Genomic DNA, 19,765 nt, shown 5'->3' on the forward strand with positions numbered 1-19,765 from the left:
ACAAAGGTCTGTAAATTGGACCCTTAGGTCTGGCACCGAGGCCCCGCTGTGCCACGGCCTTATGTTCAGCAGATGGGGTAGAGGGACTCCAGTGAATGATGCCCACCATAGAAATGAGAGCATCCTGTCTCCAGAGAGCTGTCAGTTCATCCACGTTAAGTGGAACCTTCCAAAGAGATCTGGCTGGAGCACCTAAAAGGCTTGAGTACAGAGCCCTTCGCCGAGTTTACAGGACAGGCTGCAGAGACATTCTGTGCCCGTTTGCCAGTAAATGTCTCTTTAATAAAAGTCTGTGTGCAGCAGAACAGACTTGCGACTTACTCAGGCTGTGTAGGAAGAGCAAATCCTTGCTCAAAACCTCAGCCACTTTTCTGTAGACCATCAGAGCTGAACATGACGAAACTGGCTTGAGCTATTCTCAACAAATATATCATATGCAGAACTGCTCTACTAGAGCCCAGGTACACCAACTGGGGAACATTTTCAGGAATTTTACAAGCTGGTTGTTAAAAACAGCCATTATTGTTGATTAAAACTATCTAAACTTCCAATGAAATACATCATATTGAAAATAAAGATAAGAGATACCCCAAACGGTTCACTTCCTAATTATTTTGCTATATTTTAACGTGGAAGTATGTCAATTGTGTCTGGATACAACAGAGCTCTATGGGGCACCTCTGTCCAGCCCTGTGGTCACCTTTGTTACACGGCTGCTTGAAACTGGCCGTGGGGGGAATGTTTACAACCACGGAAACCAGCAGGTGCTACCTAGCAGGGTTTTGCTGGCTTCCAGGTCTGGCGGTTCGACACTACAACTCCTTTGATGTGGATGGTCTTCAATCAGTAGAGAAGACCTTGCCTCCTCTAAGACCATGAAAGGCACCAGCATAAACAAAGGCCCACAGCCCCCTTTTCGTCACAGGGACCACTCCGCCATGCACCATGCGACAGGCACACTCACTTTTGAAGCAGCGGGGTCCACTAGTCTCTGGCGATGTCGGGCTGAGTTGAAATGACTCTTCGGAGGCTGCCCTTCCTGACAGGGAATGGAAGATGGGGATGAACGAGGTGGGAGAGGAGAAGGCAGGGCGTGGGATGATGGGGAAATGGTCAGAAAAGGGAAAGGGACAGCATTTAACAGCACTGTACACGTCTGTTTCAGCTAAAATCCAGCAATAAAAACACATGACACAACTCCCCCCCACCCTGCCACCTCGCCCACAAAGGTGCATGCCATGTGCAAGTCATTTTATTAAAAACAGCCCTGCCTATGCATGTGTGTGATAGTCATAAACACAGGCCAGTATCACATTCCCCATCAAGTGTGCATTTTCCTATTACCTGATACTGTCTCTAATTATATCAAGGATATTAAGGAAAACTGAAGCATGATTTCGTTGAACATGAAATCATTCTTCCTAGAGTAGCAGAACACATTCTTAAACCTGTCCCTCATGTGGTTAACACCAAAAAGATACAGAAATTACAATCTTTCCCCAAACATGAAAACTCTCTTGGCTTAGAAGTTCCTCTCTTCGTCATCCTGGCAGAATTCCTGGTATCTGGCAGCCACCAAAAGCTCTATCCCTGAATGCAATTAAGCTTTATTGGCTCAGAGATTGAGAATTAAGTTTATAACCTAACCTGTGTAGAAGGGTGGTCTTTTCCTTAGATCAACCCTTGTAAATACACACACGTGACAAATGAACCACAGAGAAAGACTTAACACCTCCCACTGCTCATTCCATGTCAAACACACACACCAAAAGAAACCCAAGCAATTGTATTTTAAAGGAAAAGTTTGGAATAGGGGCCCCCATGCATGGAATAGAGTTTCACTTTTCCATCTTTCAAAGCTGGGCAACAGTAAACAAGAATTTAAGAAGCAAGCACAATCCACTGTGGGCAGAGACTTCAGGGACAGGGAGATGAAAGCCACAGAGAGATGGTCTGTAAACCCCTGGGAGTAAAGCCCCGGGTCCAAGTGAGCCTCTCCACAGGGAGTGAAGTATCTGTCAGATGAGTGTTAGCATCTGCTCACAGAGGAGGGTGAAAAGACCTTCTACATTAGTAAAAATGCAGGGTCTGTATTACCATACTTGAGAATTCTTTTCTTTTTTTCTTCCAAGAATAACAGTGCTATTACTTTAAAGACATGGATCAATCACACCCACTTGAATTGCCAACTATCACTGCTTCGGCATCCAAAGTGTAACGCTTACCTTTCAAAAAGGAAATGTCATAAGTAGCAGATTGCAAGTCAGGATTATGTTTTTCCTACTAACTGCCCTGCCAACATGCATTCTTTCCCTACCCTCTTCCGGAAAAAAAAATGCAAGGCAATAGTTTTAAGTCTTAGTTGACCTAGAAAAGATACCAAAAGCTTTGACAGCAGAAATTGTTCTCATTAAGTCCCTGAATATTTGGAAAAACAAACAAACAAAAATTGAGTATGACTTTCTATTCAATAGAAGCAACAGATTTTACATGAGAAATAGTATTTTTTTAAATCACAGATTATTTATTTAACCGGAAGTCTCCTTTATATTTAATGGTTTATCAGAAAGTGATTTTAAGGCATTTTCTCCTTAAAAAAGTTACCAGATGTAAATAAATAATTATCCTCATTAATATATCTATAGAATTATCTGCCCTTATCAAGCTCCCTGTGGAATGATTATAACTGATTTAAGAGTTCCAGTATGCAGTGCCAGGCTCCCACTCATCAGGAAAAAAAAAAAGTTAATCTTGGCATTAAATACACAGTTACAGTCAATGTGCAAATTAACTAAATCCTAAGCCTGTGGTTTATTGCTCTTCTCCTGACTTCAAGGTGAAAATGTTATTTTTTTTTTAATTAGCTAATTGCACCATAAACTCAGCAGGGGGCAGATGCTGATATTAAACTGAGAACCTCAATCTTAAACTCCCAGTTACTGAAAGGCTGGTTTAAAAGCACAAGCATACCCTTCAAGGGGAATGGAGGGGGCCAGTGTGTTTTTAAAACCTGGTCTCCATTTTGTCTCATTTATTCTCAGGTACACTGACTCTGTTACAATAGTCTGCTTGTGGTGAACAAATAGGCCTATGAGATAATCAATATATTTACACAGATTCCAGTAATACATCTTTTTATCTTTTTCACTAATACATCTTAATAGAAACCAAAGAACAGCCTGGAGTATTAATGTCATTTTAATGAATTGCACATGGGAGAGAAATAAGGGAATTCTGAACAGCTCACAGCAAGGTTTTCTCCATACGACTCATGTTTTAACCTAATCTTAATTTTTCAAAAACAGTCACACTGTATTCTATTGTTGACAAAAAAGTTGGTGGTGGTCAGTGGCTCATGTGTTGAGTTACTAAGGCTTTGTAGAAAGGTAGCCATAGCTATGCACTAGACAGGAACCTTTGAGAAGAACTCAATTCATTACAGACTGGACATGCTGCTTTCTTCACTTTCAGTTCAGTTCAGTTCAGTCGCTCAGTTGTGTCCGACTCTTTGCGACCCCATGAATCGCAGCATGCCAGGCCTCCCTGTCCATCACCAACTCCCGGAGTTTACTCAAACTCATGTCCATTGAGTCAGTGATGCCATCCAGCCATCTCATCCTCTGTCGTCCCCTTCTCCTCCTGCCCCCAATCCCTCACAGCATCAGAGCCTTTTCCAGTGAGTCAACTCTTCACATGAGGTGGCCAAAGTATTGGAGTTTCAGCTTCAGCATTAGTCCTTCCAATGAACACCCAGCATGGATCTCCTTTAGGATGGACTGGTTGGATCTCCTTGCAGTCCAAGGGACTCTCAAGAGTCTTCTCCAACACCATAGTTCAAAAGCATCAATTCTTCGGTGCTCAGCTTTCTTCACAGTCCAACTCTCACATCCATACATGACCACTGGAAAAACCATAGCCTTGACTAGATGGACCTTTGTTAGCAAAGTAATCTCTCTGTTTTTTAATATGCTATCTAGGTTGGTCATAACTTTCCTTCCAAGGAGTAAGTGTCTTTTAATTTCATGGCTGCAATCACCATCTGCAGTGATTTTGGAGCCCCCAAAAATAAAGTCTGACACTGTTTCCACTGTTTACCCATCTATTTCCCATGAAGTGATGGGACCAGATGCTATGATCTTCATTTTCTGAATGTTGAGCTTTAAGCCAACTTTTTCACTCTCCTCTTTCACTTTCATCAATAGGCTTTTTAGTTCTTCCTCACTTTCTGCCATAAGGGTGGTGTCATCTGCATATCTGAGGTTATTGATATTTCTCCCAGCAGTCTTGCTTAGGGAGACCTTAATTTAAAAGTTTTCCTTTCTTATTTTAAGCCAGATTCTTACATCCAAGACAGGTTCAAACAACATATATCTGAGCAAAGTCAACTTCATGAGTTCAATTATGAAACATTTTATATTCTTTAAATAGGAAACAGGGCTCTCAAAAATAGGATGTCATGAAACCAACATCCTTACACAGCATATTCATTCGTATAGCTGGCCATGTTCAAGAGAAACATTAAATTCTATCACTCAGGCCAACATTAAAGACAAAATTTGTGCCTTTATTTTCTTTTCCTAAATTCTTAGTCCCAAGAATCCACTTCTCCTCTTAAAAGATAGACTTTGGTCTCCGGTATCTGTCATTCCAGGCTGAGACTTCAGTTTCTTGGTACCCTTTACCTCCTGGCTAATGTCATCAACATCAGCAAAATAACAGATTGGACCTTGGATGCAAAGGGACTCTCAACTGAATGACTTATTTACATATGTAAACAGAGGCTCTTTGCTGCCAGGGTAGGGGGCCAAGGAGGAGGGTTGGATTCCTCACCAGTAGTTTCTAGAAACAGAAGTGTCTTCTCTCACTTAGGTCCACTTACTAAATCATTTTGCTGTGATAACCACCACTAATAAAAGTAGCAGCCCTCAGTTATGTAAATAAACTATTGAAAGATGACTAAAGAAGTGTTTATATGTGCATTTTCTGGAAACTTAATGAGACATCTATCAGCTCCATACTAAATGCTTTCATCAAGGCTTCTCCCGTTAAGTCATTTTAGAAATATAAACATCCCTGAACACTGCAAACTATACTTTTAGAGAAATTATTGTTCCCTAAACATTACAGATCTGATGGGGTAGTACTTAGCCTAATTTGCATCACATAAACAAATTTAGAAGAATGCTCTGTGGAAAACAGTATATCAGGTGTGAAATAATGGGTGCCCAATGAATTCAGTGGCTGACATCAGATTATTTAAACGCCTAACTCTTTAATTCAGGTATAAGTTACTCTATCTCAAAATTAGAGCCACAGGGAAAATTTAAAACTAAGTGTATGTATAATTTTGGCATTATTTTTTAAAGAAATATCTCATTAGACATCTCCAGCCTAGATATTTCATCATAAGGAAAAAAAAAAGAAGAAATATCACACAATTGCTGCAAGGGCTCCTAGAGGACTTCTTAAAAATCCATTCAAAGGAGTTTTAATTCTGAAAAGAATCACATGCACTCTTGTATAAGAATAAGCATTTTCACACAACCCTGAGACATCCTTTCGTTTGAATAAATATATTTCACTTTCAATCAAAGTTCTTACTCAACATTATACTTAAGTATGTACAGCAAAGCTATTGCAAACAGGTCCTGGTAAAGGCACATCAATAAAGCAATCTAGGACCCTGCAGTCAAAAAACTCTATGCAAATAAATCGATTGGAAGAATTCACAAGCTGGGAGATCTAGCAATTACCAGGTGTATCAAAATAGGGATCAGAAACCCAAATGAACATGGAAGAAACGGGCTACATATTTTCGATGATGATATCGTAGGCTTCTAAAACTCGTGGAACTAATCTCACAGTAATTTATGAAAACCTCCTATGAAAGAGGAGTTATGAAATAGTTATGAAAAACTATTCATGACCTTGTAAAGATGAAAGTACATCATTTTTTCTTGTCTCCTTACAAATCCAAGTTTTTCAAGTTGGCTCAAGAGGAGAGTCGCCAAAACAGGACAAGGGAAGTGATACCTGCAACTATGGAAGCAAAGCCAGAGACTTGCTAACTTCTCGCTGCGATGCTCATTGAGAAAGACAGTTTGCATCATGAAATTATGCCTCCAAATACCACCAGCAGTATGCTCTACTTTCTGATCTAGTTTAACTCTTTTTTAAACAAATGCTGGTCTCTACTACTAAGTCTACTGATTTGACTTGCAGTTAGAACAAAAGGAAACAGAACAGAACAAAGCGGTTAAGGCCCTGCCCTTCCACTGCAGGGGCTCAGGTTTGATCCCTGGTCTAGGAACTAAGACCCCTGCATGACATGTGGCCAAAACACAAACAAAAACTGTCATGAGGTAGGCATCACCTAGTAACTCCTTACAAAGGCTTTAGACTGTGTCCCAGACTTTAGTCATTTATTTCCCCCCCCCATATCCACATACAACGTATACTATTACATCTGCTAAATATATGATACTACTCATTTCTTAATTGTTTTCTTTAAAAAGATGACTCTGGTTTTTAAAAACTTATATATTCAAATTTTAATGATGGCCTAAGTAATAACATCTTGAAATCATAGCTTGGTTGTGCTAGTTACGTTTTGTTTTGTTTTTTTCCCCTAGTATATATTAGGAAAAAAAGGACTTCCCAGGTGATGCAGTGGTAAAGAATCCACCTGGCAATGCAGGAGACACAGGAAACGTGGGTTTAATCCCTGGTTCAGGAAGATCCCCTGGAGGAGGAAAAGGCACCTCACTCCAGTATTCTTGCCTGGGAAATCCCATGGACAGAGGAGCTTGGAGCTACACTTCATGGGGTCACAAAGAGTTGGACATGCCTGAGCATACAAACATTAAGAAAAATACATTAAACATCATATAAAGCACCTGTGTGCTGAGAGAATCATCTCTGCACACCCGTGGAGCCCACGACGCCTGGAGTCGCAGCTCACGAAAGTGAGAGGCCAGGCGCTGCAGTGTTGGGGGAGGGACTGGTCACCATTTATGACTCTGTTATGACATCTCCCCTACCTCCATAACTGCCTACTCTGAGATGTCAAACAGGGACTACAAACTCACAAGTCCCTGACCCAATTCTGGACCTCTGTCCCCCAAGTCTATCATCCTCAGTGTTCCTAATCTCCAGGAAAGGGCACCACCACTCACCCAATGACCTAGGGGTCACCAGCCATCCCATCCTTAAACTCAGTTCCCACGGGCCAAACATCAAGCCCACCACCTGCCTCCAATCCGGCAAATCCTCCTGGTGTTAACTGCAGAATGCGTCTCAAATTCAAGCCTTCTGACCATTATCAATCTCTTCCAAGTCATTTCTCTGTCTTTGGTTCCTAGGGCTGCTGTGACAAAATCCCACAAATGGGGTGGCTTACACAACAAGATCCTACCACCTCACAGTTCTAGGGGCTAGAACTCTAAAATCAAGGTGTCAGCAAGGCTGGTTTCTCCTGAAGGCAGTGAGGGGAGGCTCTGTCCCAGCCTCTCTCCTTGGCTCTAGACTGCCATGTTCGTCCCATGTCTCTTAACTTTTCCTTTCTGTGCATCTGTCGCTACATCCAAATATCTCCTTAACTATAAGGACATTAGTTATACTGGATTAGAGATCTTGCAAAAAATTCTTGCTAACTTGATCACTGACTGTAAAGACCCTATGTCCAAATAAGGACACATTCTCAAAAAGAGAATGTTTTTCTCTTCTAAGTCTTCTAAGACTTCAACATATCTGCGGGGGAGATGCAATTCAACCCAATAACACCATCCAACTCATCCATATACCAGCAATAAACTCCTATCTGTGTTCTGCTACTTTGGGCCTCTGATGAGTCTGTCCTCCCAATAGCAGACAAAGCCACCCTAATAAAATATATAAATAATATCACTATCTTCCAAATTCTCCATACCTTTTCTTTCCCGTCACCCCAGGTCCTTCTGGATCCTGTAAAGCAGCAGGCAACCCACCCTGCATGTTTTCTGAATTCCAGGGGCTCTCCCTCACTCACTGCAGCCACGCTGGTCTTTGTGCTATTCCTAGAGCCCTCCAAGCCCCTTCCCAGCTCAGGGTCCTGGAGATGTCCTTCACTGAAAAAAAAAAAACTTTTTTTTTTTTTTAATTTTTGCAAATTATAGCCTATTCACTCAATTCTGGAAATTTCACCTATCCCCTCTTCTAAGGGGACCCACCACTCTGTCAACTACACCTTGGCACTTGCCACCTACCTCTACAAGGAGTTAAATCATGTGCTGCTGCAGCTGCTGATTTTCAACACCCCAGGAAAGAAGCTCAGAGTGGAGATCAGAAAAGAGGTACTCTATGCTCAGGGAGGGCTTGCCTGGTGACCCGGGTGGTAAAGAATCCACCTGCAGTGAAGGAGACCTGGGTTGGGAAGAAGGTCCTCTGGAGGAGGGCATGGCAACCCACTCCGGTATTCTTACCTGAAGAATCCCCACGCACAGAGGAGCCTGGTGGGCTACAGTCCCTGGGGTCGCAGAGAGTTGGACATGACTGAGCAACTGAGCATGCGAGCAGGTGTTCAGGGAAGAACTGGCGGGACAGGTCTTCCACTAGTTAGATACTTTAAGGGGCCAGTTATGAGTCCATTTATTGTATTGCCTTATATCTGGAAAAGCACTAAAATCGTTCATGGTGATGACTGCTGTTTGTGACTAGCAGAAACCTGAAAAAAATATGTGCTTGATTGCATGTATTCCCCCTTCACCAAAATCACTTATACGCTGATCTCCCACCTGCCTCTTTGGAGCAGGTTCTCAGAGCTATCTGAGGTGCCGACTCTCAGGCTGAGGCCCTCGTTCTGCCTCAAATAAAAATGAACTCACAACTCGCACACGTTGTGTATTTTTTTAAGTCAACAACTCCCTTTCCCTGTCCTCCTTTACTTCATAACAGTTATTACTGCTTGACTGTAACTTGTATGTGTTTGTCTTTTTTTCTGTAAGCTCTGTGATGCCAGGAACTTTGTCTTAATAGTTCTGCCCCTTGGTAGATGCTGGATAAATAATTTTAAATAATTATCAAAATGACAAATGAAGCACATGTATTTAAATGAAGCATCAGCTCACCCATACCCCGTGTTTCAGTCAGAGTTTCTGCAGGAAACAGAGGGCACCCTCAGAGGAGGTGGTCTGAGAAAATTCTGACATAGGAATTACTTAGGGGGAGGGTTCCTTCACCTCCCCTAGGTCAGAAGACAAAAGGAAGAGCGCTGCTTCCAGAACCTGGAAAGGAGAGCTAGGTGTGGAGGGTCATCTGCAGAAGAGCATCCCTCCAGAGAACAGTGACTTCCATCACTTTTTCTATGTCTGCCTCCTTTCCTCCAATCATCGCTCCTCCCCTGGGCCAAACCGAACCAGACACCCCAAAGCCAGAAGGGAGATGCAGGTATCCCCTTAAGTAGGGGGATAGAGGTAGAGAGAGAGCAAGAAAGGAGCAGGGAGGATGGAGATGAAGAGAGGGGACAAGAGAGGAAGAGAAGTAGGGGAAAGGAAGGGAAAGAGGGAGGTGCAAACTCATTGGAGGCCAAAGAAAAGACAAAAGCTCCCCACTGCATCTCAGAGCACAAGTTACCAGCTGCAACCACAGGGGCAGCTTCCCTTCTCTCTCTGCTCCTTGCCAAGTTCCAGTTTATTCCCCAGCATGTGTTGTTCCACCTTCAAACCAGCCCTGGCTGTACCGACCTGGGCTGTGCGTTAGCACTGGGCATGCTGGACACACCCCTCTGAAGTCACATGGTACCTATTTTCTCTGGCTTTCGTTTCCCAGAAATGCTGAAAGGGTGAACTAGATATTATCTATGAAGCACCACATATCTAATGAAGGGGATTTTTCTTTTGTCAAGGTTTCACATTAATGTAATTTTGGTAGGTCTGCAGTGTCAAATCAAAAGAAAACCCTGGGATTGGATTTCTGATGAAATTCTTGCTTTGAATTCAAATTTACTTCCCAACACTGGCACATTTCCATTTGCCTTTTAAAGTTATTCCACATTAGGAAAGTAGAAAAGCTAGTCTGCGTCTAATCCACTACGATTCCAAGGAGAAGGGCGTTCTGGCACTCTCTGAGGGGTAGTGGGAAAAGACAAGCTGGGGGCTGGTCTCCTCCCCGTCAGTCACTCAGCCTCCCTGGACCAGCATCCCCATCTGTAACGAGGCATGATGCATCTGAACGCTTGAAATTCCAAGACCTTCTCTGAAAGTTAGCTCTATGTTGTAAAGATCAAAAATATCCAGGACATCCTGTTTTAAAAACAAGTGAATTCACTTACTGGCATCATGTCATAGTTCAGATTTCTTTCAGACTTCATAATGTGTGTGTTTTGGGAATCACAGTACTGACCTGCTATTTAGAGAATGTTTACATTTACTGCCATTCATAGAGAAATGTTTGGGTCTGAGACCGTATTATATCTGTCAACGATCCTTTGTTAGAGCATTTCAGAACATTACATATTGATTCAAATTAATGAATTTTGTGTCGAAGACCAGTTAACATATTCTACCAGTGACAATAAGTTTATGGATGTAATTACTGACTTGAGCTCCAAAAACACAGCACAATTATGCTGCAGCACATATGTCAACCCACTTAAGTCACTTCAATTTCGAAAAAAAAAAAAATTTAATGATATCACATGCCATACTTTTTTTAATGAGAAAAATTACAAGATACCTAAATTAAGAGGACCAATTTTCCACAGGGAAGTCTGGGGGCGGGGGGTGGAATTTAAAGGTAAACCAATTTTCTGAAGGCAAAATAAAATTTTCAACTCAGCTCTGAGTTGCACCCAAAGCGAATTATTGCCGGCAAGTAATATGGTTCTGATAATTAGGCTTGATTGGGGTTTAAATTAAGCCAAGGGAAGCACTAGACTCCTCAAAGGCATTTTGATTTGTTTCATCTGTTCTAGAAGCCATGGGGAGAATGGTCAGGGGCCCAGGAAGGGGGAAGCAGCAACCTGGCTTTGTACATGAAGGTAGGAGAGAGTTTAACTGCTGTCTCTCCCCATCATCTCGTCGCTGCTTATTGCAGATTCCTGTGTGAAAGAGATGAAATGCCTACATAGACAGCTGACCATCATGACAACACTGAACACCTGATGTAACTCTGCTAACCCGTAACACAATGACAAGCCTGTGTTTTTGTTTTTTTAAAACCATAAGATGAATCACTATAAATTCTTGGGGGACAGTATATGGATGAAAGTTTATCTTGTCACTTTCATTAATAAGGTCCTGGATGCTTAGAAAACATGAACTTTTTAAACAAGTACAAAAAAAGCAAGAGCCTCATGTTCAGGTCACATTGCTGTAATTCCATTTATTGAACTCTTGAACCCAAACCCACTTTTATCTGGAGAATGTAAAATATCGAATTTTGGTTTCTCCACTAGAGTTTCCACATATTAGGCTTTGCCCTTTCGGGGTACATAGCAAGTGTGGAAGGCACCCAAACATACTGGAAAAGGTTCCCCAAGAGCCGCAGATGTTTGCATTTATAAAATGGGCATAACAGCTGCCTCCACAAGACTGAAGTCTTCAGACTATGCAACAGTTTTCCAAAGGGTATCTGTATCTTGCCATCTATTTTTATCAAATTCAAAGATAACTGAAAAGTAGTGCTACTAAAGAGTGAATTATGTGCAGCCACTGGTTTTGGAGAAGTCGGGTGAAAGCTTGTCAGCGAGTGCAATATCACATGAAATGATGATGTAAGTGCAAGTGGAAGAACATCTGATGGGGACAGGATGGCCCTTGAGCTTCTCACGCTCTTCAGGGTGAACGGCAGCAGCGGCGGTAGGATGAAGGCTGCCCTGCTGTGTAAGGGAAGCCAGGACATGAGTGTGACTGCAAGTCACAATTATCTCTTAGAACTGTACTAATAGAGCAGTAAGGTTTTGGTTTTAGTAGGTATTTACACATCCTTTATGAAACATCTCAGCATACCTGAGGTCACAGAACTTAAAAAGCCAAAGTGATAAATCAGTGCTACCTTCAATACATGGTTCAATATATTTTACTGATGGAGTACAACCAGTGAGAGATCCTTTGGGGTAGTGGATAAAAGGAAACTACGACCAATCGGCTCGGATTTGAATTTCAACTTCATGTCTTACAAGCTCTGTGATGTCAGCCACACACATTTCAAACCTCTGTATACCTTTATTTTCTCATTTGTAAAATGGGGTTAGTAAGAATGCCCACTTTATAAAGCTGTTAGGAGGATGATAGTAGTTAATTTATGTAATACGCAAGAGAATTAGGTGACAGGAAGTGCCCCATATAACTGTTAACTATTTAAAAATGTATAGTCACAAAAATATTTCCTCTCCTCTAAGGACCTTGCAATTTGATATAGACAGTAAAATATGTTACCTTGGTTTTCTGTTGTTGCAGAAGAAGACAAGTTCACACTTAGAGAAGTGTTGTTCTTAATGGAAATCACAGAGGACCCCTGATTCCTCTAGGAGTGCCTTAGATTACATATTTTTTTCAAGATTAAGTATTAAGGCCTGCGAGGTCAGTGGCTCAGTCGTGTCTGACTCTGAATCCCCATGGACTGTCGTCTGCTAGGCTGCTCTGTCCATGGGATTCTTCAGGCAAGAATACTGGAGCGAGTTGCCATTTCCTCCTCCAGGAGATCTTCCCAACACAGGGATCAAACCAGGGTCTCCTGTGTCTACTGCATTGGCAGGCAGATTTTTTTAACCACTGAGCCACCTGGGAAGCCCTAAGTATTAAGGAGTTAAAGACAGAAGTCTTACAATGTTTCTTTAAATATCTGTTTCAGCTGCATAAGATTAGCACATTTTCCTTGGCAAGGAGCACCTTTTCCTTCTTCTGCTGGAGTATTTTTTCGTCAGCAGCCTTTCTTGTTTTTCTTCCCCAAAGCTTCCTCTGCTTCTGTCTTTCTGTCGTCTGCCGGCATTCTCCCCCGGCTTTAGCACTTCCCTCCTACCACTTCCCATCCACTCACTTCAAAAAAAACAACTTTGTTCATTGATTGTTTAGCATGTTTCCTTCCTATTTTGCATTCCCCTGGGCGACTGGGACAATCAGAGTGGAAGTACCCCGACAGCATGGGAAAGTCACTGTGTTACCAGGGGTGGACAGGGCTTGTGCAACGCGGTCAGGATACACGATGTAACGGGTAGCAAAGCACAGCCCCAGGTCTGCGGGTCAGCGAACGCGGCCTTCTGCTGCTGCTCTGTAGTCACTGCTCAGCCACTTTCAGAGGTTAGTCTAGGATTTGCCTTGGAATGCAGGAACTGATAGCACCTATTGTATGCTTCTGTTAAAGGTGATTTCTTTCTGTGCAGACAGGGGATCTGAGTCATTGCTGATCCCACAAAGCCTGGAACTCTGGGGTCTAGGCTCTCGGGCTGTGTTCATTCACAAATGCTCAAAATTCTCACACAATCAACTACATGGAGTTTAAAACCGGAAGCGAAGTGGGTGGACGTTAGATGTGCAATAAATAAGCAATTCCTGAGAGCCAGCTTGATACGGTTAATAACTAATATCTATTGTTTTCCCATTCCAGGCATTTGGGGGGGAATTTGGGGGGGAATTTCTGCACCTTCATGTTCATTTCAGCGTCATTTACAATTGCTAAGACATGGAAAAAATCCAAGTGTCTATCAATGGATAAATGGATAAAGAAAATGTGATATATATCTACAATGGAATACTATTCAGCCATAAAATGGAAATCTTACCATCCATGATAACACAGATGGACCTGGAAGGCATTATGCTAACTGAAATAAGATAGAGAAAGACAAATACTGTATAATCTCACTTCCATGTGGAATCTAAAAAATGGAACTCGTAGAAACACAACGGCTTGGTGGCTGCCAGTGGCAGAGCGTGAGGGGGTAGGCAAAATGGGTGAAGGTGGTCAGATGTGCTAATTTCCAGCTGTAAATCAGTCCTGGGCATATAATGCACAGCATGGTGACCACCATTAATAACAGTGTACTAAATATTTGCAAGTGGCTAAGACTTTATTTTTCTGGGCTCCAAAATCACTGCAGATGGTGATTGCAGCCATGAAATTAAAAGACGCGTGGCTCAGAGGGTAAAGCATCTGCCTGCAATGCAGGAGACCTGGGTTCAATCCCTGGGTCAGGAAGATCCCCTGGAGAAGGAAATGGTAAACCACTCCAGTACTCTTGCCGGGAAAATCCCATGGAGGGAGGAGCCTGGTAGGCTACAGTCCATGGGATCGTAAAGAGTCAGACACGACTGAGTGACTTCACTTTCACTTTCTTTCACTTACTCCTTGGAAGGAAAGTTATGACCAACCCAGATAGCATATTCAAAACCAGAGACATTACTTTGCCAACAAAGGTCTGTCTAGTCGAGGCTATGGTTTTTCCAGTGGTCACGTATGGATGTGAGAGTTGGACTGTGAAGAAAGCTGAGCGCCGAAGAATTGATGCTTTTGAACTGTGGTGTTGGAGAAGACTCTTGAGAGTCCCTTGGACTGCAAGGAGATCCAACCAGTCCATTCTAAAGGATATCAGCCCTGGGATTTCTTTGGAAGAAATGATGCTAAAGCTGAAACTCCAGTACTTTGGCCACCTCATGCGAAGAGTTGGCTCATTGGAAAAGACTCTGATGCTGGGAGGGATTGGGGGCAGGAGGAGAAGGGGACGACAGAGGATGAAATGGCTGGATGGCATCACTGACTCGATGGATGTGAGTCTGAGTGAACTCCGGGAGTTGGTGATGGACAGGGAGGACTAGCGTGCTGCAATTCGTGGGGTCGCAGGGAGTTGGACACGACTGAGCGACTGAACTGAACTGAAGAGATTAAATCTTAAAAGTTCTCATCACAGGGGAAAAAAGTGTGTAACTGTGTGAGGTGACAAATGTTAACTAAATTTTTGGTGGCAATTATTTTACAACATGCACATATATCAAATTATTATGCTGTACAATTTAAACTAATGCAATGTATATGCTAATTAAAAAGAGAATAAATGTGCAAAAAACAGTGTAAAAGAAAAGGATGAATGAGACCTGTACAGTAAAAATTATAAAATACTTTAATGGGCACAAGTGAATATCAGAATTATAGGAGACATATACCATACATGGATGGGAAGACTCAAATGCTTCCCCAATTTATCTGAAGAGCCATCAGAATTCTAATTGAAAAATTCTAAGTATATTTGGTTTGGTGGACTTACACAAATGAGTTCTAAAAGTCATCCAGAAGTCTAAATAGTCAAAAAATATACATATCAACTCCAAATAAAAGAAGAACAAGAAGAGGGGACTTGTCCTCCAGAAGTCAAGATTTATTATAAAATTGTAGTAATTAAATCATGTGGTATTCACTGGAGAATAGTATTTACTGGAGTTAGCTAGAGAACCCCCAAACAGACTCTTACACAGATGGGAAGGGAGCAAAAAAACAACACGAGCAAAAGATACATTAAATCAGTATGGTGAAAAATCACTTTCAACCTGGAAAAATTAATTTAATTCACACTACACACCACATTAAGAAATAAATAAGAAGGATAATGAGAAACAATGTCAAAACAGAACTTTAAAAATTTTAGAAGAAAAAGTGAAGTATGAGATATTTTTATGACCTGTTTTTAGGAACCTATTTCCTACACAGTTACAAAATGCAAAACTCTCACAAAAAGATTGATAAACTAGACGGTATCAGAACTTAAGCCTTCTGAATAATGTCATAAATTTTAAAGGAGGGCTAGACTGAAATTGGGCTTCCCTGGTGGCTCATATGGTAAAGAATCTGCCTGCAATGCAGGAGACCCACCCTGAGTCAGGAATATCTCCTAGAGAAGGGAATGGCTACTCACTTCAGTATTCTTGCCTGGAGAATTCCAAGGACAGAGGAGCCTGGGGTGCTACAGTCCATGGGGCCGCAAAGAGTCACACACAACTGAGCAACTTTAACTTTCAGACTGAAATTAGATATTCCTAATATATAAAATATATAAATAGGAAAAAGGAAATAAAAACAATGGGCATAAGGTAAGACCCACAGATTAGAGAAGATGAGACCTAATGGCCACTAGACATAAAAAGATACACAACCTCTTTCAGTTCAGTTCAGTCAGTCGCTCAGCCGTGTCCAACTCTTTGTGACTCCATGAATCGCAGCACGCCAGGCCTCCCTGTCCATCACCAACTCCGGGAGTTCACCCAGACTCACGTGCATCGAGTCAGTGATGCCATCCAGCCATCTCATTCTCTGTCGTCCCCTTCTTTTCCTGCCCCCAATCCCTCCCAGCATCAGAGTCTTTTCCAATGAGTCAACTCTTTGCATGAGGTGGCCAAAGTACTGGAGCTTCAGCTTTAGCATATAATTCAAAATAAAAGAGCACAATAGTCACTTTACACCAATCAGAACAGCAAAAATCTTAAAAGTTTCAAAATACCAGGTACTGGAGGGTGTGAAGGAGAACAGCAATCTGTTGTAGAAGTGTACACTGATTAAAGCACTTTAGCAAAAATGTTAGCAGTATCTATTAGGTTGAAAACGTGTATACCATAAAACCCAGCAATTTTGCTTCTTGGCACATATCCTAAACTTCTTATACACAGGCAGCAAGAAATCCATACGTGAATAGCCACTGAAGCATTCTTATAATAGTAAAAACAAACAAACGAAAAACTAGGAACAGTTAACATCTTTATGAAGGGAAAGAATAAAGGAAACTGTGGTATATCCATAAGATGAAATACTAGTCAGGATTTTAAATGAATGAATTAAATATATTTGAATCAAGATAAATATAAGTTAAAAAAAAATTCTGGGGTGGGGGAAGCCACACAATATTTATGAGAATAAAAACCGACTGGAAATATACACACTAAAATGACGATGGGAGTCGCTTCTGGGAAGTGTGATAAGGGAACAGAGGCCTGGAGAGGAGTTCTCAGTCATGCTTCTTTTATATTCTAAGTTTTTGCTTGTTAAGATGTTCAATTGCTTTCATTAAAAACACTAAAGAAAAATGACAAGAGGAAAACATTTTTTAATTCTAGATGTCAGGTATAGAGGTATTTGCTACGTCAGTCTCTATCCTTTTAGTTACTTTATGAACTTTTCAAATTTTTTAAAAGATCACATTTAACAGCTGGCCATGTAACCGTGTAACCATAACTCTTGTCTAGGTCAATACTTCAAACAAAGACAATTTCATAAAAAGCACAATCAGAAGATCTCCCTACAACAGTGTGGGCAGAAGGGCTCCCCCTATGCAAACGCACAGTGCTGGATTCAAAATTAGATAAAAAGTAAATCAGATTTAAAATCAGGAAGACAATCAGGCAGTATGCGTCTTCCTGATACAGACAACACACAGGAACATCTAATCTCTTCCTCCGGACAGCACTGACATTGACTGGCATATGTGAGGGCAATTATAACTCTTCAAAACATCAACATCTCAGTTGTCCTTTTGTTCAAGTGGAAACAGTAAAGTAAAATAGCATAAAGCTTCCAGAAACCCCTGTACAAAGAGAGTTATCCATTTATATCCCAGGTAGCGGCCAAAGAGGTCTTTGAGCTCCCTCCTTTTCCCTCTGTGACCATCAAGGTCCACAGTCCCCAAGTGTGATCAGGCCTCTGATCAGTGTAATGGACCCAGTTGCCCTCTGCCATTGTAAGGGGCCCCAAGGGCGACCTGCAACCCCTTTCTCAGGGCCCACTCTGATCCCCTCCAACATCAGCCTCAGCTGCAGTGGGGACCCAGAGAAAGCTCAAACCTGCTGCTAATAACTTTGTCCCATTTCAAACACATCCATCAAGCATTTTTCCACTTCTGTCCCATGCATTCTGCAAGACCAGGGGAGCCTGGGAGGCCCAGAGTAAGGAGGAATCAATTCTTCTGAGACACAACCTTCAACAGAGGGGGACAGAAGCCAGAGGTGGATACCTCCAGCTTCCAGTAGGAGTCCTTCCAATGGATGACTCTGGGGGGCGCTCTTTCCATGCGTGTCTCAGGAGGTCCCGTTGTAGGGATCAGGCTTTCCTTCCACATCCTGAGACCACCTCTCAAACAACTTGCCTTTAACTTTCCACATTTCCAGCTCTGCTTTCTGTGTTAAGTGCTCAGTCATGTCCTATTCTTTGCGACCCCATGGACTGTAGCCCACCAGGCTCCTCTGTCCATGGGATTTCCCCAACAAGAATACTGGAGTGGTTTGCCATTTCCTTCTCCAGGGGATCTTCCTGACCCAGGAAGAGACCCAGGTCTCTTACGTCTGCTGCATTGGCAGGCGGATTCTTTACCACTAGTCCCACCAGTGAACCCAAATTAAGAGAACAAATACCACCTAGCCCTGCTCTGAAGGCAAGTGTTTTAATTCATGGGTTCCATTATTCTTTAAATATTTGAGGGTCAAACAGCTTGTGTACTACACTCACAAAATCAAACAGGACAAGGCCCCTGTCATTAAGGAACTCAGTCTCGTAAGGAAGAAGTCACACAAACCCACTTGGAAGAAGTGTGGCATGAGCTGAAACCAGGTGTGTAGAAGCTAACCACGTTGTGAAGTATAGGGCTTCCTGCTTCTGCCTGTGGAGGTGCTCCCAGGACACCACCCGTGTTCTCTTCTGACTATAGACCTTATCTAAAATGACCTACAGTGATCCTCAGCTCCTGGTGTTCATTCCTTTTGTAATCTCCTCCCCTTCAGAGTGGGGCTCAGTGATTTCATGTGAATGATTAGAATATGACCAAAGTAAAGAGGGGTCACTTCCAAGACTGGATCTCAGAAGACTGCTCCTGCTGATGGGAGTGAGTTGCCTCGTTGTGAGCTGACCTACGGAGAGGCCAACATGACAGGGAGCAGAAGATGGGCTCTAGACAACACTCAGTGAGGGACAGAGGCCCTTCCAATGACCTGCAAGGAGCTGAATCTTACCAATGACCACATGAGTGAGCTTGGAAGCAGTTTCTCTTCCAATCCAGCCTTGAGATGATGGCTCCAGTCAATTACCTTAATAGCCTGATTTTAGCCTTGTCAGAGATCAAGAGCTGGATCACCCTGCCAAGCTGCTCCTGGACTCCTGACCCATGAAAACTGACATAATAAATGTTTGTTGTTTGAAACTGCTATATTTGGGACTACTTGTTTCGCAGCCATACCACCATACCAGTGTATACACTAGCCATGATTAAAAATTACCATTGATATGGATACAGTCTCAACACACATCTGATGCCTACTTCTTGTTCTTTCCCATACTCATTCAATAAGCACGCACTATGCCCTGGGCAGTGCAGACACAAAAGTTAACTTAAAAAGACACTGTCAATGCATTCTTGGAAAAGGCAAGCTTGCAAGGTTTGTGGCAAACCTCTTTATGCAACTTCACTAACTTGCTAAACTATGACTTTTCACAAATGTCTACCTTCTGCTGAGTATAATTTACTAAATATATAATTAAATGTCTTTTTTGTGTGAATGCACTTTGTGTTCGATGCAAGATACCCAAAGGTATGTCACATCTGCTCAGAACATAAGCTATATATTTAGAAAAGACTTCTGATTTTCTTCTGCACAAAAGTCCTTAACAGGAATTAGGCCTTTTCCTTCCATTCATTCAAAAACACTATTCCCACAGGCAGAAAACCCACAAAGCAGTGTGCTGGAAACCTTTATATCCAAACATTCTGTCATGTTTTCCAAATCAGCTACTTGGAGGGCTACATTCTCTGACTCTCTGATGA

The 19,765-nt window shown here is 42.1% G+C and overlaps 1 protein-coding gene across 18 annotated transcripts in view; it reads right to left on the minus strand.

Annotated features, from left to right (window-relative positions):
- The window catches only part of MAST4 (microtubule associated serine/threonine kinase family member 4), a 614,032-nt gene that overhangs the window by 326,630 nt on the left and 267,637 nt on the right, over window positions 1-19,765 (minus strand). For 12 of the 18 annotated variants that reach the window (XM_044932666.2, XM_044932672.2, XM_044932660.2 and 9 more), the window contains one exon: window positions 965-1,039. The exons of the other annotated variants lie outside the window; for them this stretch is intronic. In XM_044932666.2, the coding sequence (XP_044788601.1) occupies window positions 965-1,039 (75 nt within the window). The remainder of the gene's footprint in view (window positions 1-964; window positions 1,040-19,765) is intronic. 18 annotated transcript variants of the gene reach the window in all.

The sequence above is a fragment of the Bubalus bubalis genome, chromosome 19, assembly GCF_019923935.1.
Source record: "Bubalus bubalis isolate 160015118507 breed Murrah chromosome 19, NDDB_SH_1, whole genome shotgun sequence".
In the NCBI taxonomy this organism is placed as follows: Eukaryota; Metazoa; Chordata; class Mammalia; order Artiodactyla; family Bovidae; genus Bubalus; species Bubalus bubalis.